The 21919-nt window shown below is 37.7% G+C and overlaps 2 protein-coding genes across 2 annotated transcripts in view; one reads left to right on the top strand and one right to left on the bottom strand.

Moving 5' to 3' along the window:
• Positions 1 to 677: 677 nt before the first annotated feature.
• On the bottom strand, positions 678 to 15898 carry LOC149084657 (mitochondrial 2-oxoglutarate/malate carrier protein). Its single transcript, XM_089235054.1, has 11 exons — positions 15763 to 15898; positions 15395 to 15481; positions 14203 to 14264; positions 13283 to 13373; positions 9146 to 9226; positions 7531 to 7653; positions 5628 to 5718; positions 3609 to 3699; positions 2006 to 2105; positions 1857 to 1908; positions 678 to 1045 (listed from the first exon to the last, which is right to left on the bottom strand). The coding sequence occupies exons 2-11, from the start codon at positions 15466 to 15468 to the stop codon at positions 866 to 868; spliced, it is 945 nt and encodes a 314-aa protein (XP_089091180.1). The 5' UTR covers positions 15469 to 15481; positions 15763 to 15898; the 3' UTR covers positions 678 to 865.
• A 2057-nt stretch (positions 15899 to 17955) lies between these two features.
• Positions 17956 to 21919, top strand: part of LOC149084654 (uncharacterized) — a 32229-nt gene continuing 28265 nt past the window's right edge. Inside the window, exons 1-3 of the mRNA XM_089235358.1 lie at positions 17956 to 18274; positions 20794 to 20942; positions 21339 to 21565. Of these exons, the coding sequence (XP_089091484.1) occupies positions 18188 to 18274; positions 20794 to 20942; positions 21339 to 21565 (463 nt within the window). The 5' untranslated portion in view covers positions 17956 to 18187. The remainder of the gene's footprint in view (positions 18275 to 20793; positions 20943 to 21338; positions 21566 to 21919) is intronic.

Here is a 21919-nt window from a genome sequence, read left to right as displayed (position 1 = left end):
CTACACTGTGGGGTCCGGGTTCGAACCCCACAGTGGTGGTCGGCTGAAGTTGGTTCCCAACTTCAAGGCGCAAATGCGAGCCGATCTCCCCATTAAAAAGTCTCGCCACAGTCCTACAACGATAAATCATTCAATCATAACACTTCACTCATAGTTAGAAAAACTGGTGGCAGATGGCAGCACTACACATAACAAGCATTACAGAGAAACAAAAAATCTTCACATCAGGTTTCACTATACGTACACGCACATTCCCGCATGTACCGATTCCGCGGGGGGGGGGGTGCATGTGTGGTGTAGCAGTAGTAGGTAGGGCCTCCAAAAAATGGCTTGGGATCCATGATGTTCTTAAGTCAGCCACCTCGTTGGGCAATTTGCCTGTTGTGGCGTTGTATCTGTATTAGCTATGCACCCTGTATATATAAATGTTTATAACTCTTTTTGGGACTTAGTTTTACCTTCTTACAGGAAAAGGGATGACCAACACAAATTCTGAAAACTTAGTGTTGACCTCTCAGACTTTGCACATAGGAATTTAGGTAACAATACAAATTTCTTATTCACTATGGTGACCCTGATTTATCAACTGTTGATTCTAGTAATTAGTTCTCTCGGCAGCAATAGAGCCAATGTAAACAAGCTCATAAAAGAAAAATGATTAATGCAAAAGCCAAATATGATTTTATAGAAAATATGTTTTTTAATAACAATACGATAAACATTCGACAATCCATTTTCTAAACAAATTTGTGGTTTTGATCAGCAAATAAAATTTTTTTTCTTCAATTTCATAACAAAAATCATCTAATACAATCAATTTCTTCGAAAAATTTTGACGTACTAACTATGCTACGATGACTATCAGTTATAATCCTCCACCACCAGAAGATTTATCTCCGAGGATGTAAAATCTATAGCTAGAGTTCATTTGTTCCAGGAAGATGAACGTCAAAACGGTGTGTGGTCCCAGCCTGGCGTAATAAGGTGTGAATCCTTTCCAGAGACTGAAGAATCCCTCGTTCTTTATGACTCGAACCAATACATCCTGAAAAATAACACAATAGCAGTGATATTAAAAATACTGATCTGAACAACAAAAATACTAAATCAAAATAAGATTTTTCTGATAACACTGAACAACAATGAAATTGTGTCAGACATGAAAATATATGAATTCCGACCAGCTGAACAGTAATATCACCATTGAAAAGTTTTATTGGCTCTTTTTTCTTTGAGATATTACCATGTAAAAGAGTAAAAGAACTGCTTTACGAGAGGTATCTGCGAACAACAATGAAAATGCGTCCGACATGAAAATACATGTTTCTGAATGATTTTGACCTGCTGGGCACAAATATGACCATGAAAAAGTTCCATCAGCCTTTTTTTTTCCCGAGATATTATTGTTACGGTAAATGTAATAAATACTGTTATTGTACATAACAACCGGTTATTATGCATACTTACGAAGCACTTTGGTGTAAGCTTGATACACTTCCCTAAATTAATCACTTTTCCAGAGATCATGCATAGTACTCAAGCATTGTTGGTAAATTTGATGAATTTCCCTATATTAATCACTTTTTACTGGTGATTATGCATAGTACGTAAGCATCATTGGTAAATTTAATAAATACCAAAAAAATTATCAAGTTATCAATTTTTTATGGTTAAGATTCATGAACACCACACCCAAATTACATAAGAATTGACTGTTTTTATTCAGGACGCAAAGAAATGTAAATAATTTGTTTTTAGTGTAATATGTGTTGGTTTTAAATATGGCTATAACTAAAGGGAACAACACTGTGGTGTTATACACACTGACAAAAATTAACCAATAAAATTGTTCTCACAATTGCTCCTTTGTACTCTGGCTTGCCGTCAATTGTTTTCATGTTTTGTATCCTATAGGAAAGGGGGGGGGGAAAGATATAAAAATATTAGATGTTATGTTTCTACAAATGATTAATATCACAGATTACTCAACATTGTCCATACATACCGAGTCTTTGCGATATCTACAGGCATGGAAGCAGCTGTGGTAATCAATCCACTAATCATACTAGACGCAAAATGGCACATGATGTTGTCTTTGAAATAACCTGATCATGAAGGAGAATGGAGGCATTAACAAAACAATGTATGTTAAATGGATTGAAAATTACACCAAGATTATGCTGAAGATTATGAATATCTTCTTACGTTTACTATTAATTATTTTCAATATCAACTTTATTATTTTTTAATTAATAATATTTAATAAAAACTCAGATTAGTTAAGTTTTATTATTTTTGAAGACCAACAGGGTAAGATTGAAATCGCTCTGGAACAGGTACCCGTGCTATTCAACCCCTGCTCCCTGCACGAGTTGACTCTGCGGCTGCTCCAGGACAATAAAATAAGAAAAAGATGCCAACCACTTGAATCCAACATAGAAATTATAGATAAAAAAAGGGGTTCTGTGAGTCGAAAAAGGTCTCAAACCGCTGCTCTAAAAGAGTGAATGAAAGCAAGAAACATGAATTTCAAAATTTTAAAGATTTTTACAACATGGAACTTTCTGTACTGCTCAATCTATTGCAGTCGGACGATTTATTACCTGCATGGCAATATGCTGACATGGACTACTACTTAACCATATATGCACTTAATATACAAATTCCTCCGCTGAGTTTCTAACAAATCGTACATGAAGGGATATGGTGTGTGTGTATGCGTGACCCTAACATATTCTTGTATTTATGTTGTCACAGTTGCGCTTGTTCCATGCTCTTGCTAATGCTGCTACCTGCTTTCCATAGTTTGAAGTGAGGGTGATGAATGTCTGAATTGTCATGTTATGTAATTATTATGTCGGAGGTTTGCCTGCTCTCTGCACAGACTGGCTTTTTTCAAATGGAAGACTGGCTTGAATTTGCATCTCAAAGTTAAGAACCAACTTCAGCCAACTAACCAATGAAGTTCGAACCTGGATCGTCACAATGAGATGCTCACAGCTAACACAGACTAGATAACCAACCAATGATTGATCACAATCCATGCAGATCATTCTGCAATGACTAAATGGTAATACCTTTATTTCCAACAAGTATCACCGCTACTTTTTATTTTGACAACTAATCACACATTGGAGTTGTGTGCAGATATAGTGAGGATTGAGACAGCAACATTAATGTATAATGCAAATCCTTACGGATTGAACGAATGAAAACTCGACTGGATTTCCTGACAGGGTAATACACATCTCAGTAAAACTCTGTGTCTGAAGACTTCAGTTTGTTTTTTTTCACAAACCAGTATGTTTGCTCTTCCAAAAGAAAGCCTCATGTTGTGAGAGCGACCAATCCTTCAAAGTGCCCATCAACTCTCTGTGTAAGGAAAACCTTTATCCTTGCATAGACATTTCTGAGGTAGCCAAACAAATGAAAGGTTACATCTCGGTACTTCACCCCACCCCACACACTTACACATATTTACATTATTGTACATCTTGAAAAGATATATTCTTTTATCTTAGGGGGATTGAGTGATTCAAATACGAGACATTTCATGTAAATTACGCTGATATTCTGTATAAATAATAAATTTTCAATGACACACTCACCTGTGGACATCAGCAATTGCTTTGCTTGAGAATATGAAGCTAACTGTGCAGCATTGACCACCATGGCACGACCAACGGTTGGAAGACAACCCTTTAAAGGAAGAGATGAAAGAAATTGTAATCCACTGAGAGAAGTATACATCCATGAAAATACACCAGAACTCTGTTTAAAATAAACAGCTATAAAAAACAAAATGGCGCACATAAAGTTGAAGAGTCAACAACAGAAGAGACAAGAAATGTTCATAAAACCTGTGCTTGTGACGTATCATATTTTAAATGAGTTCCTCTTAAATCAGTTGTCTGATTCAACGGCAGTAAAATTTTCTGAAGTCACTAGCACCTAGTGGATTGTTGAAAGTATTGTCTCAGAAACATGACACCTGAAGACAGGATCAGTTTCACCATTAGAGTATTCTAGTTGCGCAGAACAAAGGAATGCGCTTGTGGATCAGAAAAAAAGTCATTCACACACTTTACTTATGCCACTGAGCCCACTTTATGTAAAGTGTGTGGATAAGAAGTTTGTGAATTTTTCTCTGCCTAGCTGTGCCGGGCCGCACTGGCCCTGTCTGTAGGGGAGGGGGGGGGGGTTAAATCATCATACTGTTCTTCCTAAACTATAATAGCAGTATTTTAAATGCCCAAACACACACACACCGTTTCTGAACGAGTCCAAAAATAAAATGCCACTAAGTAAATGTGCTATCTCACCACATAAAAAAAATTGACAAACAAATGAACTGAAGAGCAATCAGAAATACATGTCTGGTATCATGTAGCACCACCTCTCATCCTGATAACTGTGAGGATTCTACTACTTTACTGCATGCCAACTCATATATCGCCATACTGCAATTTCTAACTGTGGAGTTTGGTGGGAATTGAAGGCGCCATCCACCAGTGGTCGCCCCAGGGTTGGTAGGTAAAAAAACTTGTTTCTGATGTTTTTGCTCGGATTCAAACCAGTGGACCTTGATGGTAACCTTCACAGTGAAAGACAAGCATCTTACCACTGCACCACTTGAGCACTCAACGAGTCTACTGGGCATGGATTCGAAAAGGAACGGGAAGCATTCGGGTATCACACGAATCCATGACTCCTGCAGTCTCCCTCAGTTCACAAATGTTTTTGTGGGATTGGTCCAAGGCCTGAACATCTTTGTGGATGATGTCCTAAATGTGTTTGATTGGATTGCGGTCTGGTGATCTAGCTGGTATGGAAATTAAGATAACATCCATGAAGTTTTTCTCCAAACCTTCAGATACAATGCAAATGCAGCCCCCCCCCCCAGCAGAATTTGCCAAAAAACCGTGGCATATGCCACAGAACAATCAGTGCTGCTGCATAACAATCTCGGAAAGAATTTGATCGAGAAAGGGCAAGAGAGATGACACTGCATTGTCTTGTTGAAGGGGTCTTCGATGGGATTATGCGGTTGTATAAATGGGAGCTTGACAGTCATAAGGTTCATGTAAGCAATCCCTAGATGCCTAAACTGGTTTGAAGGTTACCCTACTGCTTACAACATGTTGCTCATGGGAAGGCTGCATCACCTCTTTTGTATTAAAGACAGCTGTCTCTAATTCAGTTGCTCTTCATTTTTATTTATTAATGGTTTCAGTCCATTAGAGTCACTTCACAACAATTCCCCCAAATCATTTGCTTCTAAAATTTGGTAGACATCAGAAATTAATAAAATATGGTTAGCAGAAGCTTGACAAATCCCCGGTGCCAGGTCGCCATGATAACTAGAAAGCTGATATTGGCATCTAATTTTTTCATGTTTGATAACTGAACTGAGGACAGCAGAAAATTATCGGTAATTTTGTCACTGTGTTTGCTAGCATGGAAAGAGGCCACAAAGTCTTGGGCAAATGAAAAAATACTCTATTTTGGACCGATTTTGTTAGGGAGGGGGACTATTTGACACCTATAAAATTTTGCTGGTGCCTAAATTTTTTTTTTGTTTGGTTTGCCAAACCGATAATTGGTGAAATTGCAATAAATGTACTTACCCTCCACAGTGTGAGGATACCTTCTTCTTTAGTGATTCTAAGAAGTGCATCAAAAACATTCTTATAACCTCTTCTTTCGGCTTCTGGTAACCTATAAATATGACAATTAATGGAATGGAAATTTCACCTTGTGTCTAAAGAAAATGTTAAATAACATACATCATCGCTGTAAAAAACGAGTTTTTGCATTTTCTATGCTATCAAACTTTCATTTTACTTTTTATATCCAAGAAAAATATATTCTAGATTTATACTGAGCATATAGGCATCAGTTTCAGTCCAGCATATAATTATCATAATCTACATTGAGATTGTTTAACTCGTGGCCAAGAACATATAGTAATTCAGACCAACACAAGCAAGCAACCTCAAACTAAAATATTTTAATATAATTTCGGGTATGTTTCAAACATCTTTTTACCACCAACTGGAAGAGCTTCACCCATTGTTTTTTAACTTATAATGGTGAAATTAGCTCTTCAAATTTCTCGTCTTATCCCCTTGCGGTCCAGAGGTCTTTTTGGTACTTCTCTCATTGGTGCTTTATATAGTTCAGGGGTGGCAAACGGCCAGCCCGCGGGCCACTTTGTGCGACCAGCAACGAAATGAAAAAAAATTATATTTTTGATGTTAGTTTCAATTTACGAAATTGTGGTTAATGTAGAGAAAACATTATTTCTAATTTGACAAAAACAATTTGCATTTTCAACAAACACAAAATCTCTTTAAACAAATAGGTCGCACGAATGATTTCAAAAATCTTTTGTGAGAGAGAAGTAACAGTATCAGATTGTTTTTGCGTAATCATTCGGAGGTCAGTGATGGTGATTTTAACGAGCAAAATTTCCCTCAAAAAAATTCTCTTTACTAAGTTTTTCCATAAAAATGCAAAACTAATGCGCTATCGTCTATTAGCAAAAATATGCACTCAAGAATTCAGCTGAGGAAAAAAAAAATAAAGCTGGAAAAGCATTGCACGAAATTCAGAAAAACAAATTTCAATATATCAAATGATTTTTTGTTTGATTAAAGTTTAAATGTCTTATGAAGTAACTTCCTCCACTCTGGGTGAGAGTAGTAACATTCAAAATTTGCTGAAAGAAAAGATAAATAACTTCTTAACAATAATTCATTAATAATTATTTATAATTAGTATTAAATTGAAGGAAAAGTTTAGTTAAATCCTGTCAATATGTTTGAGGCCCATGGTGCCACGGCAAGCAATCATACTGGGTGAGACTAACATGCAAGAGTTCGCTTGCGGTTTATACATTAGAGATTTGTTCCTGGCGTGGCCCATAACACTGTCCGACCATTATGTTGGCCCTCGAACAGAGAGAAGTTGGCCACTACTGATATAGTTTGTATGGCGGCCCTCGAACAGAGAGAAGTTGGCCACTACTGATATAGTTTGTATGGCGGCCCTCGAACAGAGAGAAGTTGGCCACTACTGATATAGTTTGTATGGCGGCCCTACGAAATCCCAACTGCAGGAAGCCCACAAGATGTTAGCTTTTCTAAGCTATTTATTTTATAAGCTATTGTACTTATAAGCTATTCAAAAAATAATAATAAATAAAATACACACATGAAAGCTAACATCAAGGGATTTTTCTGTAATTTTAAGGGGCTAATAATGAAGTATCTTTTTTCTTGATTTTGATTCCACCTCGACATAAGACCGCAAAGGGTTAATGTTTCAAATGTGGCGAAAAAAGTTTTTCTCCTCATTGCGACCTCAAACAGTTCACTTATTACAATGAAGTTCAGAAAACTGCTGGATGCCCCTGATCTGCATCACAAATTTTGTCAGGTGAAGAAATTAAATTAATGCAATTGAACATGCAACAAATTATCATGCAAAAAATGTTTTATCAAGACAAAACAGAAAAAGATGAATGACCTTCCATCGGAAGTCATTCGTATCAGAGATATTTCAGCAGGAGTCCCGACAAATGCTCCAACAGCTCCAGCCGTCATCCCGCAGGCAGCTTTCATGAAGAAACCTGGAGGTTTTCCGTCACTTCTACACAGAAAAACATCAAATGTAAGGCAGATGAAAATTAATGGGAGCAATCACTGTAACGCTAAAATGCTGATAACATAGACAAGAAAATTTTATGTTCCACACTAACATCATGAGAAAATAATGGAAAAATATATATACATTCATTTTCTCAGGATGCATACACAAATGTGAGACTGACTCAAGTTGGCGAACCAACTCCAATCGACCACTACTATGTCAATAAATGAACCTGAAATCTAACAATGAAGGAGATCAAGAGGCCCCACAACTAACTGCACAGCTGCTGAACACACAGCACAGCATTTGCACTCATACAAGATACTTCTCACTTGAGAACTACAGCTAAATACCCATAGCAGTGTTTCCCAACCTGTCTTTTTCACCATTCCCCTGCCTAAGCACCTTGTAAAATCTTTCTGAAACGTTAAATTAGCTGTGTGCTCCCCCCCCCCACCCCACAATCCACATGGGGGGGGGGGAAGACCAAAACATGGAAAGCCTTATAACTTGGTCTAAAAAGAACATGAGTTTTCAACCTTTAAAACAGTGCAGGACAAAAAAAACCATTCAATGAAGCGTAATGGCCAGTAAGTCATAACGTGTGGTACAGTATCTTATTCTCACACAGTAACATCTTAACGGGTAAACTCAATGGGGCCCAGTTAAGGAGGGAGCAATGGGGAGACCTACATCACTGGAGAATTTCACTTATTCTGAAATCATTTTTTCATTAAATATGGATTTTGGTCAGTTCTGAAACTATTTCCTTATCACATGTTAATTTTCATTAATTCTGCAATTACTTCTTCATTAAGTATGAATTTTTCATTAATTCTGAGAAATTATTTTCCCATCAAATATGAATTTTCATAAATCATGATTGCTCTCTCACAAAATCAAATTGCCCCACGTTGAGAATCATGGGTCTATAGGACGCGACAGGTATCCACTGAGTAATAGTGACGCACAACTAGAAACGTCTTGGTAGATCCTTCATTATTCATAATGAGTATATGAGCTATTATATTACTTTATATGATTGTTTGTGAACTGAAAAGGGTCATATTTTAAGGGTCTCTTGTGCACTGTGCAGTTGAATATTTTATGTCTACACGTTCAATTCAACCTCATTAAAAAAGGTAAATCTTGTCTTGTATGCAATGGTTTTTATTGTCAGGTAAATATAGTACAGTCACAGCAAAACAGTTCCCTATGAAAAATTGAGCATAAAACTGGGTCCAGATCCAGAGTAAGCATACCTGCTCAGAGCCATACAAAAACCGGTTTTTGACAACGAAATCGCCTCAAGAACCAGTTTTTGAGAGGTTCAATGTTGGTGTGGAACACATTTAATATGTGTATTCCTGTAACTCATAATTTTAGATGGCACTGTTTGTTAATTAAATGTTTATATTTGTTGAAAAAAATGCTAATTTTATACACCTAGCACAAGTGCTCAGCTCGATGATAGATTTGTATATTTACTTACGAAAATTTTTCGAACAAGGTTGAATAGACACCCATGCGGACAGTTGTATACGATGCTTGTCGTAATAATCCAGCTGACAATCTAGAGATGAAACAAGCAAAAATAAATCAAATATATAGCCGAATAATTTACTTTCAAGTGAATCAAGCATTTTTGATTTCAATGAAATTTCTAATAACCTAATTTCAAAAACAAGATATGTCAAGGAACGACAAACTGCAATTTTCACAATCAATAAACATATTAATTTTATCCAGTGAAATCCCCAATATCCAAAAAACTGAATCAGGGTATTTTCATTCAGCTTTCAATTAAAGCTGATTCGTTAAGGCAGCCCAGACTTCTTTCTGTCAAAATAGCCCCCCTCAGTCTTCATAAGAAATAATAACTGGTTTGCCACCAATAGATGGTGCCTTCATTTCCCACCCAACTCCACTGATTACCATATGGTAATATATGACCGGAGTCGGTGTGTGGTAAAGTAGTAACTGATTTGAGCACTAGAGTGGTGTGGTGGTAAAACGCTCGTCTACCACAGTGAAGGTTGCTCCCAGGTTCGAACCTGAAGGAGGATATAGATAAGATATTTTCTCTAATGAGCTTGAAGTGACCACTGATAGATAACCTTCATTTTCTACCCAACTCGTTAACGGCAGTACAGTCGATATGGCAAGAGTTGGTGTAGTAGTAACTGGTTTGGAAATTTTACAGAAAATGTTAAAATAATGCAAAAAACTTGCATGGAACATACTTGGTCCAAAAAACAAATTCATGACCGAAGGGATATTTTAATTATATATATATATTTATTTATTTATTTATTTATTTATATATTTATTTTTTTCAATAGCACTGATAATGACCTTGAACTAAGCACTAAAGGGAAAAAATATGTTTCAGTGCATGAATCAAGTGGATAGGGGCCATTCAAGTATTACGTCGGCCTCGATGGGGGGAGGAGTTTCCGATTTGCTGACTTTTGATGACAAGGGAGGTTTGGATAATGCTTACGTCGTCAACAACCCTTTATAAAAATATGAAATACTTTTAATGGTATCTTACTCGGTGCGCCAGAAATGAGAAAAACCTTTCGATAATTTGTGGGCACTTGAAGTAACATTCTCCTTATTGATAAGTGCCCTACAGAGCCACTTTAGTGGTATCTAAATGTTTCATTGATCCAAGTGATCTGAAAATGTGTCCGAGCCGTTTAAATGCTCTGGAACTACATCACTCAAGCGATCCGTAATTATATGCCGCGGATCACTTAAACAAACTGAGAATGTGCCGCTGTAATGATATTTTACAGATATAATAAATATTACGCCCTCAACTTCCCCCTTCTGTTTGATTTTTGCAGGCCCTCAAATTACTTCGCCCCATTTATTTTTTGGCGATCCTCAAATTATTTCTCAAATTTATTCTAAAAAAAAAAGCTGGTCCAAAAATTATACCTCCCAATCCTATTTTCTATTAGCCACAAATTATTTATTTAGAGCTAAACCTCTCTATGTCAGAACTGACGGAGCTGAAAAAATTTTTGCGGTATAGACTTCTCCAGAAATGTAGGTTTTTTTTGTTAAAAAGGAAAAACAGACAAAAATCAGATTAATAAAAACTAAATAATACTGTACGATTATTTGCTATATACTAATGAAGTTATTAGTAAAGTTACAAAATCAATGTTCAATCACACTGCATGCAAATATACTGGAATATGTTTTATTTTGTTCAATTCAAAGTTTATTTACATACTATATTTAAAATAAACCTTAAGCTTAGATTGATGCATATCTTTTGCTCTTTGGGCCTTCACAATGCCATCTATACTAGCAAGAGCTGTTTTTGGGCCCTATCTTTTCAGTTTGCTCCAGAAAATGATGCAGCATTTTTGCAACATGTGTTAAACATTTTTAACTGTTACTTTTTTGCTAATTCCTCTGGAGCATTTTCTGCTGTATTTCCGTCAACCGAGTTTGCAATACAATCAGCAATAATTTCAGTATCAGTCAAGGTGCTGAAAGTTTGATGCAATTTGTCCATTTCCCCAAAATCATAAAATAAAATTTCTAGCTTCAAGTTCAAATTTCATCTTCCGCATTGATCTGGAAATCACTGAAATTTGAGTGTGCCACCAGATCTGATCCTTCAGCACTGGTGCAAAACCAGTGACTGATTCCGAAACCCACGGCTTTCTTGAAGCAATTTTGAATTGTCTGTTAGCTGACTTTCTGCTGAACAAGCCAACCAAATGGCATCTACCCCCTTTCAACCATAATATCCGCCTATGATTGACAAAATTTATCAACACAATGGGTTGTGATACGAATGGCATTTTCCTATCAGTTTCTTTGACCTCCAGAGAAAAGTCAGACTTACACAAAAGAAAAGGAATTGCCAGGTTTTCTTCTTACAACTATTGGTCTTTGAGATAGAGACTTTTTCGAAAATTACTTTGAGACAGAGGTGAAAATGAAAACTTAGTAAAATAAAAGCAATGATTTTTTTTTTTAAAGAGAGGTTTTGATTAGATTAAAAATTAATGACTGAATCAGATAAAAAAAAATTTTCCTGAATATTTCTTTACGAAGGCTTTCTTTCTTTCTACTCCCGTTTATTGTCATGGGCAATTTACTACTGAGTGAGTTGCATTGGAAGTGTAAGTGGTGTACTTAACAGTCTGTGTGTGTACCTAGTGTTGTGTGTGAATTTTCTCTCAACGTAGCCATCTATTATATTTCAAATTGTGAGTGAAGTGTGATAATTACAAACACAAAGCCACAACATGTAAAATGCTCAATAAGGCCGCTGAGAAAAAAGATGCCCATAATATGGATGTCATATCTCTAAAATACATCAACAGAATTAAAAATTCAATTACAGAAACTAGAAAATATATATATATGATAAAATATTATACAATGCCAATAAAATATATTTATGGTTGTCTTATTCTAAGTATGTGTAGGTTCTCGAGTTACCCCAATATGTTTATTGTACAAAATATATATTATATTGAATATTTGTACCATTGTAGGTCTGTTGCTTTCTTCGGCAAGACTTTTTAATAGGGAGAACGGCTTGCATTCGTGACTCAAAATCGTGAACCATGGAAAACCAAATTCAGTCAATCACTACTGTGCCACCAGTAGAATTTGAACACAAATCCTTGTATGTCAGTCACTATGACCAGATAATGGCATGGCAGCTCTCTACCTAAGCTGAATGCAAGTTCTGTTCTGAAGTGGGCTGTTATGTTTCTGAATCAAAATCAACTGCCCATCATTCGGGATGATGCAAACACACTTTTGAACAATACTCAGAAGAGATCCTATCTAAACAAGTCTGAGAATGTTAGCACAGCAAAACTGTTAATACACCCTAATCAATGAGAAACATTTTCCCTGCTGTGATAATGTCATGTTATAGCACAATAGAAGACAATTTTAGTTATACATCTTTGTACTATTGTCCAGGGATTCTCAAACTGTGTGCCACCAACCTTTGTCAAGGGCGGAGCAGTGGCTCAAGAAAGGTTGTTTTTTTTTGAAGAGATTCCCTGTTAAACTGCTCTGGAGAGCCACAAATTAGGGTAAAGGGCACCCCAAACAGAAAAAGTTTGTGAGAGCCCCTGCTCTAGTCTATAAAAATTAAGCTCCTGGCCTTTCATTGGGACATATGACAACTGCAATTTTTGATTTTTGATAATTTCAACACTATCAATTATTTCTTGTGCCACACTGTTTGACACGGAAATTAAGGATAGTGACACTATTCAACTTGTAAGAGAACCGTGGGTTGTTCGAACCAAAATGAGCGACCATGCACTTGTCAACGTTAAACGCCATTCTTCATTCATTTGCCCATGCTCCAATCCTGTTTAAGTTGGTCTGGAGCAACTCCCTTTCGCTTTGATTCCCGACTACCCTCATTAGCTTCACCTCATCTGCGAACTTGCTCGCAATCCCATTGATACACTGATCGAGTTTATCAATAAAAATAGAAAAAGTATGGGGCCAAGGACACTTCTCTGAGGAACTCCACTTGCGACGCTTGTCCAACTGGGACAGAACAACAAGGCACAAAATTCTAATTTAAATTTTAAAAAATCAACAACCCTATTTACATCTGACTTACCCGACATACATTCCAGTAAGCCCTTCATTCTTTATCACGCTCTTTATAGCGTGCAGACTAGTTTTATGTTCTTTTGCTTTACCTCCTTCACCTAAAAACAATTAACGCAACTATTATGAATGCTCATAAAATGTTAAATACAAACGAAACATATATTTTCAGTCATAAATAAAAATTATTCACTATCAATGAGAGATTTCAGTAGAAGCGGCCCTGATAACACAAGTTCAAAAACTTCAAAGCAGTTTTTTCTAAAGTTTTATGAAATATAATGTAGCCATAAAATAACTTTGCCGATATACAAGCCTCTAGTGACAGCAAAAATCACTGAAAACGAAAGAAATTTGAGACATGTATTCCAGAGTGTGGACTCAAGACTGAGAAGTAACACAAAACCTAGCTCTCATGATTACAGCCACAGAAAAAATATTTTCAAAAAATTAAAATAGCAACAGACTCATGCACTGCAAAGTGATCAGTGTAGGGAAAAGCCACGAATAATATTTAAACAGCACCTGCAGCATGATAAATGCAGGTGCTAGACACTTACAAAGTAGTATATTTGGGTAGAAACCAATGTAGATCACATTACTGAGGCACAGACCCCCCCCCCACCTCAAGGGATTAGCGCATTGACCCCTTGGTGAGACCTTTGTCTGTGGCCTGCACCAGCGTTCATGATGCTACGGGTGGTTCCAACACCATTCATGATTTTCACTTGAACCGACCCCTTGGCAAGACATAAAAAAAAGGGGGTATTGCCATTTTTGAAATCTCAGAAATTGTGTTGCTGTAACTGTACTCATGAGTTATTTTATGACCATCCTGTACATCCCGTTACTGCATGGGTAAAACTCATCATGGGATAAATCCAAAAGTATGGGCCAGAACTTAAATTAGAAAAAGTATAATTTTCTCACCGCTAAGCTGCATCCGATTCTTTATGAGATCCAGCGGCTGAACGAAACACGTTGCACCCATTCTAACAGAAAAAAGTACATGTGAGAATATATTTCATTTTATTATGAATTAAGTTCAATGTTGATAACAAAATGGGAAAAAAATCCTGGAAAGAGATGGAAATGCTATTTTTGTCTATATTTTTGAGCAAAGTTGCTGCTAGTTTGAGTTAGAAGCATATACATTAGCATGGCGATATTGTAGCGTATGACCCCTTGCAGTGATTCTAATCTGCTTGAGGGTACACGAACTTTCTTTGCGTTCCTTTCTTTCCTTTGTGTTCATTGAAAAAACCAATTCCAGGTGGGTCCAGTTAAAACAGCCCAAGAATCGTTCACAACACAGTACAAATTACTGAACAACCAATTGTGAATGCTTTCATTGCACGATCCGCGTGTTAATGTATACATGCCTTTATGCACAGGGTCAGGCAGAGCTTGGCAAATTACAAAAGAGAAAAAAAATATTTGCGCGTCAGAAAAATGTTGCCCCCCCCCCCTCCCCAAATGAAACTTTTGCCTGCACCCCTTGCTCATAGTCATCTGATTGTATCTCAAGATCTAAAACATAATTTATCAAGAATGAACTAGGCAGCATATTCTCAGTTCACTTCAGTGATCCCGCAACACATTTAAAGATCACTCAAGTGCCTGCGGTTCCAACCAAATATGGATGTTGTTCCGAGGAAGCGTTAAAGGGTTTCACATATTATTGGGAATTTACTATTATTTCCTTCAAGTACTTTTCCTAATCGCTAGTTTGGCATAAACTATGACTACGAGCATCAGTGGATTATTCAGCCATTTTCTGTGGTGAAAGACAGTGTACATTTTGAAGACTATCCACGATAAGGGATAAATATGAAAATTCGCTAATCCCACAAATGGGATAAGAAGTTCTGTAAATACGCATTCCTGTACCCAGAGCAAAGAATTTGCATTTAGGCCCCTTCTTGGGCTCATTTAAGACCATTCTGTCCCCCCCCCCCCTCTCCAAGTGGACCCGAGTGTGGATGCATCTGCCTAGTTACAGAACTGGGGGATAAGGACCTAAATCTCTTAGGTGAATCAAATTGAATTCACTGCATAGTTACATACATGCTGATGTAATTTAAAATGCACAATAATTTTACAAACAAAACTCGACATATACCCAGCAAGGCCACCGAAAAGGAATCGGATATAGTTCGGCATAACCGCTGGACTTTGCTTCGATGGAGACGCCATCTTCTATAACTATCTGTGAAATATAAAACCGTTGATTAGCTCATGAAATTCAATAAACACTGTCTAAAATTAAATCAAATTGCCTACAAGATCATTAATAAGTTTTTTTTTAACCCACGGTATGTTGAAATAAACTTTTCTACACGGGACTTATAACCCAGGGCATAAAGATATTCATTGCATTTAAGGGGGGTGGGGGGAATAGCATATATAAACTGCATTGTTACTTAATTATATTTACAATAATTATATATATCGATATTTATCATTATTAAATATATTATTAACACTCACTCGATAAATGGGGTTATAAAAGAGCTCGCCTCGTCGAAGTTTTGAAACTTTTAATCCCCAGGGATTAAAAAAAAATTGTTTCAAAACTTCCTCTTTCACAAAAACAACAGGCTCTTAATCTCCTCTAATGATGGACGACCTTGACTGCTGATCCGGATATTTATTAGTTATGTAATTCACCTTTCTCTCGATTATACAGGGCTTTCAGTTACAAGGGCTATTCTCAGTTGAGTAATCAAATAGAATTTATTTGCTTCAACCTCTAGGAAAAAAACAATATTTTTATAATCAATTTAATTGACTTTTTCAAATAAAAAAACTGTACGAATTTCTTGTCTTGACTATAAAATGATTTTTATGTCACAATTTGTGTTTGCACTAACATCAGTCAATGAAGTCAATTATCGCCAATTATCGCCAAGGATGTTGGGGGGGAAAAAAATTTTTTTTTTTAATTTTTTTCATAAATTTGAAGACTTTTTTTCAATTTAAAATTGTTTGTATGATCGTCAAATGCTTTTAAAACATGTTTTAATCTAGAAGTTCGTCTCCAACTTACCGGGGATCTGATAGGAACTTTTACAGACACTCATATTGACACAAAATAATCTAGAAAATGTATGACATCTCCAAATAACTATGTCATTTGGCAAGATTTGGCACAACCCGCAACCATACTGCGCCAATGAAGGGGCGAGTATTGCCATGAATATTTGATTAATTAACAAAGTCAAGTGCTCATGATATTCATGACCTTCACAAGGTCGTCGGGGACACTCATTTTTGAAAACTTTGATCACGTGTGGGAGGAGTGAAAAAAACATATTTACTCCAAGGGAGAAGGTCTAAACGTTGGAGCTTATGTCCCTAACTCAAATAAAAGTTTTGAAAATTCTCAGGATCAAGTGTGTAATGACCAATATGACCATACCTCCCGATTTCCTCTTTTCACACAAATTCGCTCCCTGTCCCATTTCCATCCAAAATAGAAACGGAAATTTACTTCATCGCTCGGAGCCAGTATCCATCTTGGCACCACCCCTCCACAATTTTTAAAAGAAAAAGGATAACATGAGCCCCATATCCTGAAGCACAGCCCCCAAGGTGGGAATCTTTGGCGGGAGCTTTCCCTAAGTACTTAGTTAATCAATAGTGTGAAAAACAAAAAAAAATGGAGTCGGCCTGGACCCAAGGGCTGGAGCGCTGTCAGCCCCATCCTTGTAGGGTCGTGACTAGTGCCGTATTAACCCATGGGCCCACCCGGCCAGTGCTCGGGGGCCCCAAGAGAAGAGGACCTCACAAAAATAAGAACTAATTGAAATTTTCGAGGATTTTCCAGGTAGGGCTTCTGAAAAACCAATTGGGCCGGGTGCCCAGGATGCTCTTAAGACGGCCCTGGTCGTGACCTCAGCGCCCTGCCTAGTTCAGCCCATGGCACTAGACCCGCCGGCCGTCCCTTAGCTGAGGTCCTGTTTCGATTGGATTGCCCATTGAAGAAAATACAAAAAAAGGTGATAATCAATACTGATAGTTGGGAAATTTTAAAAAGAGCAAATTCTTTCGAGGTTCTCAATGCTCAAAACATCCAAGTTTTACTGATTATGGCCTCTAAAATTCACTAATAAACTTAAAACTATGTTAAACATAGACGGAGATAGACATGGAAGCCTGGGGGGAGGGGGCGGGGGCGAGGCAGTACCATTATTGCTGGGGGCACGATGATGATGATGTCAATTCTTATGTACACATATACATTACATCAGTCGACTCCACCTTTGATGCTGGGGGGGAGGGATGCCCCTGTATCTCCGCCCATGATGTTAAAATAGGAACACACATTTATGGCACGAAAATTTAAAAAAGGCATTTTTACCAAAAAAGTTTGAAAATCGGCAAAAAAAGGGCATTTATGGCATTTTGTCTGAACTTCCGGGCTCTAGAGATGGTTAGTGCAGAACCAGGTAAGAAGCAGACTAGAAATAAAGCGTTAAATTCCACTGGAATTTAGATTAACAGTGTAAAGCCGGGTTTTCCTAGGAGCAGGTTTCATGTGCCGCGCGCAACATGATTCGCGCAGCGCGACACGCCGTCCACTCACCAGTAAGAAAAGCAGCATGACGGTTTTCCTACAGAGCGCAATACGGCTCACGACAGCGCTTTACGTCGGCCGTGATTGGCCAACTGCTTCAACTGCTTCTGGAGGAGTCAAATGCGTCGTGCGCGGCGAGTTTTGACTCATGTTTTCTTCACTCTTGTGTGTTTTATTTCCCTTCCCTTCAAACCGGAGCATTCAGACGACAGAGTAGCTGATGCCACAGCCATATACTTTATTAGAATGTAAGGCAGCAATTGAAGGCGCATCATGTGTGCATGAAAGTTACTTATTGATTCATTTGTCTCTGCAGAGATCGGTGCGATCCAGGATATGGGATTCAAGGAGCAGAGAAGATTCGCTCTTCACATACTCAGGGATCTGGGTTTCGGAAAAGTTTCCATGGAGCAGCACATGACGGTTAGGGATGTTTTCTTGAGCTCTTTACACTGAAATGACCCTTGTCTGTTCAGCCTTGATCACTCGAAGATCAGTCAAACAACGAACGAGGGTGATTTCCTTTGCCGTAAACTGTATTGATAACAGACCATATTAATAACAGACATGTATTGATATAGACCATACAACATTGGTATGGTCTCTTTCCCGAAATTGTTCTCATCGAGTTGTATGCGCTTTCTCTAGCGTGTCTGTCTTTTTTGGGAGACGTTCTGGAACTCATCCTTTGACATGACCATGAAAATCGCACACCCCGTTTGTGTCTGATGGGGCATAATCGTACAGGACATATACCATGCTTAGAACTTCCCATACATCCCAGATGGATTTCGGCCATAATCCCGGCGATCGAAATCCCGACATGTCCGAATTCCCGACGAGCCACAATTCGGACAGCCGGCATCCCGATAGACCAAAATCTGGGTAAGCCATAGTTCCGACAAGTCCGAAATCCCTACGAAACACAGACCCGACACCCTCAATCCTAACAAACCAAAATCCCAACAAGTCCGAATCACGACAAGAAACAGTTCCGACATTACTACTTACCCGTACATGCACCTCGTAAACATTCTTTGAGGAATTTCAAACAAATTGGTACACGTAAGAACGTGCGTGGCCACAACGTGTTAATGTTACGGCCACGCATTTTCATCGTATCTTAATCTTCCCTAGGACGAGCTGTACGAGTTGCAGGCAATTATGCTTGTATCGTGCCGTGCTGCTGCTGCCATTGTCTTCTATATTTTGAAGTGAGAATAACAAGTGTCCGAATTTAAACAGCCACGAACACACACAGCTTCGACAGCCGAAATCAGACAGACAAAAATCCCGACGAGTCAAAATCTCGATAGCCACAAAATCCTGACAAACCAAAATCGCAACATGGCCAAAAATCCCGACAGACCAAAATAGAGGGTGTCCCATAAATTTGTAAACAGTTTAAAAATTCATAAAAATTGAAAGAAATTTTATATTTGAATGCGGTTTGTGCAACAAAAAAAAAAGTAATTCTCGCGAAGAAGGGATTTTTAACTTTTTTGGTGCATACGCGATGTTAAAATTAGTTGGAATTTCCTTTTTTAAAGAGGACGCCCCTCATGAATGCAAGAGACAGAATTTCATGGAAAACTGCACTTATTTGCATGCAGGCAAATGTTTACTAGCATATATAATCACACAGCACTAGTATACTGTATACCTGTATTTCCTTCACTTTTTTATGAACATTTAAACACCGCGTATGTATACTCTAGTGCTGTGATTATGCTTGTAAATATTTGCCTGAGAGTGCAAACTGTATCAAAGTACAGTCAAACCTCGTTAGTGCGTCACCCGGTTAACACGTCACTCCACTTACCGGGTCACTTTTTGGAAGTCCCAATTGTCCTCGGGCAGGAATTGGCACAGCTATGGCTTACTCCGTTTAACGAGTCACTCCGCTTACTAAGTCATATTTTTGCTCTCCTAAGAGCGACTCATTAACGAGGTTTGACTGTATATTAATTTGCATAATTGTAAATATATTTAATTACAAAAATTTAAAAGTTGAAATGAAGATTAAAGTAAAATGTCTTTTCACCGGATAAATTTTACATTTCGAATATTCATCGGATAAACTCGTGTTGAAATTTGACGGGATTATGACCCATTTCCATCCCTAATATAACTTCTGGGTAGTTTTTTTTTAAATCCCTCGGAGAAAATCGGTATTACGGGAACAACGGTGATTTCACTCGTCAATTGTCACATTGTGGTTCCAGCACTTGCCCCAAGAATGACAACTTTGAGACCAAGGAATACAAATAGAACGCGACAACAGGCAATATGTCCAACGAGGTGGCTGAGAAAAAGATTCCCCATAGCAAATATGGATGTCATATATTTCAAAAATACAGCAACCCAATTAAAAATGCAATTAACACAAATTATAAACAATATATACACGTGATAGAATACTATACAATGCCCATAAAGAACACATATGGTTGTCTTATTCTAAGTATGGGCACAGCTTCTCGATTTACCCCAACATGTTTATCGTATTTCTTTCTGAACGTGTCAATTGTGTTACAATTTAATACCTCCGAGGGTAAGCTATTCCATTTATTAACAACCCGATTAGAGAAAAATTCCCTGTGACACCATAACCTAGAATTGTCCCTCAACAATCGATACTGGTGTCCCCTTCTAAAAGCAGTCGATTGGCGGTATACTAAAAGTTCATGGTCCATCCTATCCATCCCATTGAAAATTTTGAACACTTCGATCACATCTCCTCGACACCTTCGTTCAAGGACGCAGGACGCAGGACCAGAATACAAGGACCAATCCAGAAAAGATTGGAAAGAAAGATTAACTTGACAGAGACTATTGTAATTCCAGTATTTATAAAAACATTCTCCTTCCTTTTTGACTATTCTACATCATATTCAGAAATAATGCATTTTTTTTTCAAGTCGTATCTTAATATTTCCTAGGGCGAGCTGCACGAGTTGCTGGGAGAGATGTCGAAACGAGTCGGGAAGCCCGTGAACATGTCGGACCTGCTGTCTCCCAGCGTGTCGAATAACATCTCGTCTCTGGTTTTCGGCAAGAGAAGAGACTTCAAAGATCCCGAGAGGCCCACGTCCTTTCACTTTCCGGGTGAACGCCCTAGACCACTAGACTACAGAGGCACAGAACCCACTACGTGGGTTCGATTCCCCGCAGGGGCAAGTTGAGACAATTTATTTGTAGAAAGTATCTCAAAATGGTGAAAACAATAATAAATTTTGGATATGCTGAAAACTTCAAAGTCAAATATCTCCGTTAATATTGCATTTAAAAATATGCAATCTTTTGTAAATGACTTTTCAGAGCCCCGCATTTACATGCCATCAATTGAACGTTTTAGCAAACATAGTCTACATAAAAAGTCATTGTTTAAATTTTTTATGCATACGACCCCTCGGGAGGTTTAAAACATTTCCAGCAACCGCACGTCATTTGAAAACATTTTGAAATTCAAAGTATGTTTCTAAAGTCAACGGTTGCAGAGATATCTGCCGTGCAAACAATTTGGGACAGCCTGTATATATCTTATTCATCTGAATTTCGACGTCTCCACGTGTCTTACAGGAAAGCGTGCATGCCCAGGCGAAACTCTGGCTGTCGCCGAGATATTCATGTACATAACGACGATACTTCAGAAGTTCACCGTGAGACTACCAGAAGGAACTGACGTCGGGAGACTGTTCGATGGTTTCCTAGGTATCGGCCTGCAGCCGAACCCTTATGAACTAGTACTCAGTACAAGCATTACTGAAAGCAGAAGGGTTACTTCTATACATAGAAATATATAGCATCCATATTTGTTATGGGCATCTTTTTCTCAGCCATCCCGTTGTGGACTTGTATTTGTATAAGAGGACATGGATAGAATCATATAGTCATGTTTCAGTCGTTTTCAATATTCTTATTACCTCAAAAAAAAAACAACATAATAATCGGTTCTTTTGATGGAGAATCTAAATATTGTTTCATGCATTCATATGATGAATGAATAAATCTGAAACAATTTATATTTATCAGATAACATGCCCTTATAGCGACTGTTTCATCATC

The sequence above is a fragment of the Pholcus phalangioides genome, unplaced genomic scaffold (assembly GCF_987345545.1).
Source record: "Pholcus phalangioides strain wild (caught in Gottingen) unplaced genomic scaffold, Ppha-v1.0 ptg000008l_1, whole genome shotgun sequence".
Lineage (NCBI taxonomy): Eukaryota > Metazoa > Arthropoda > Arachnida > Araneae > Pholcidae > Pholcus > Pholcus phalangioides.
This window is presented reverse-complemented; position numbering and strand designations above follow the sequence as displayed.

Excerpts from the sequence above, each read along its gene's own strand:
- LOC149084657 (XM_089235054.1), bottom strand. The coding sequence starts at position 15,468 with ATGGCGTCTCCATCGAAGCAAAGTCCAGCGGTTATGCCGAACTATATC. Across the intron at positions 7,654-9,145 it reads ACCTTGTTCGAAAAATTTTC|AAGTGACGGAAAACCTCCAG; the intron begins GTAAGTAAATAT and ends TTTTCTGTGTAG. Across the intron at positions 3,700-5,627 it reads GTATCCTCACACTGTGGAGG|GGTTGTCTTCCAACCGTTGG; the intron begins GTAAGTACATTT and ends CTTCCTTTAAAG.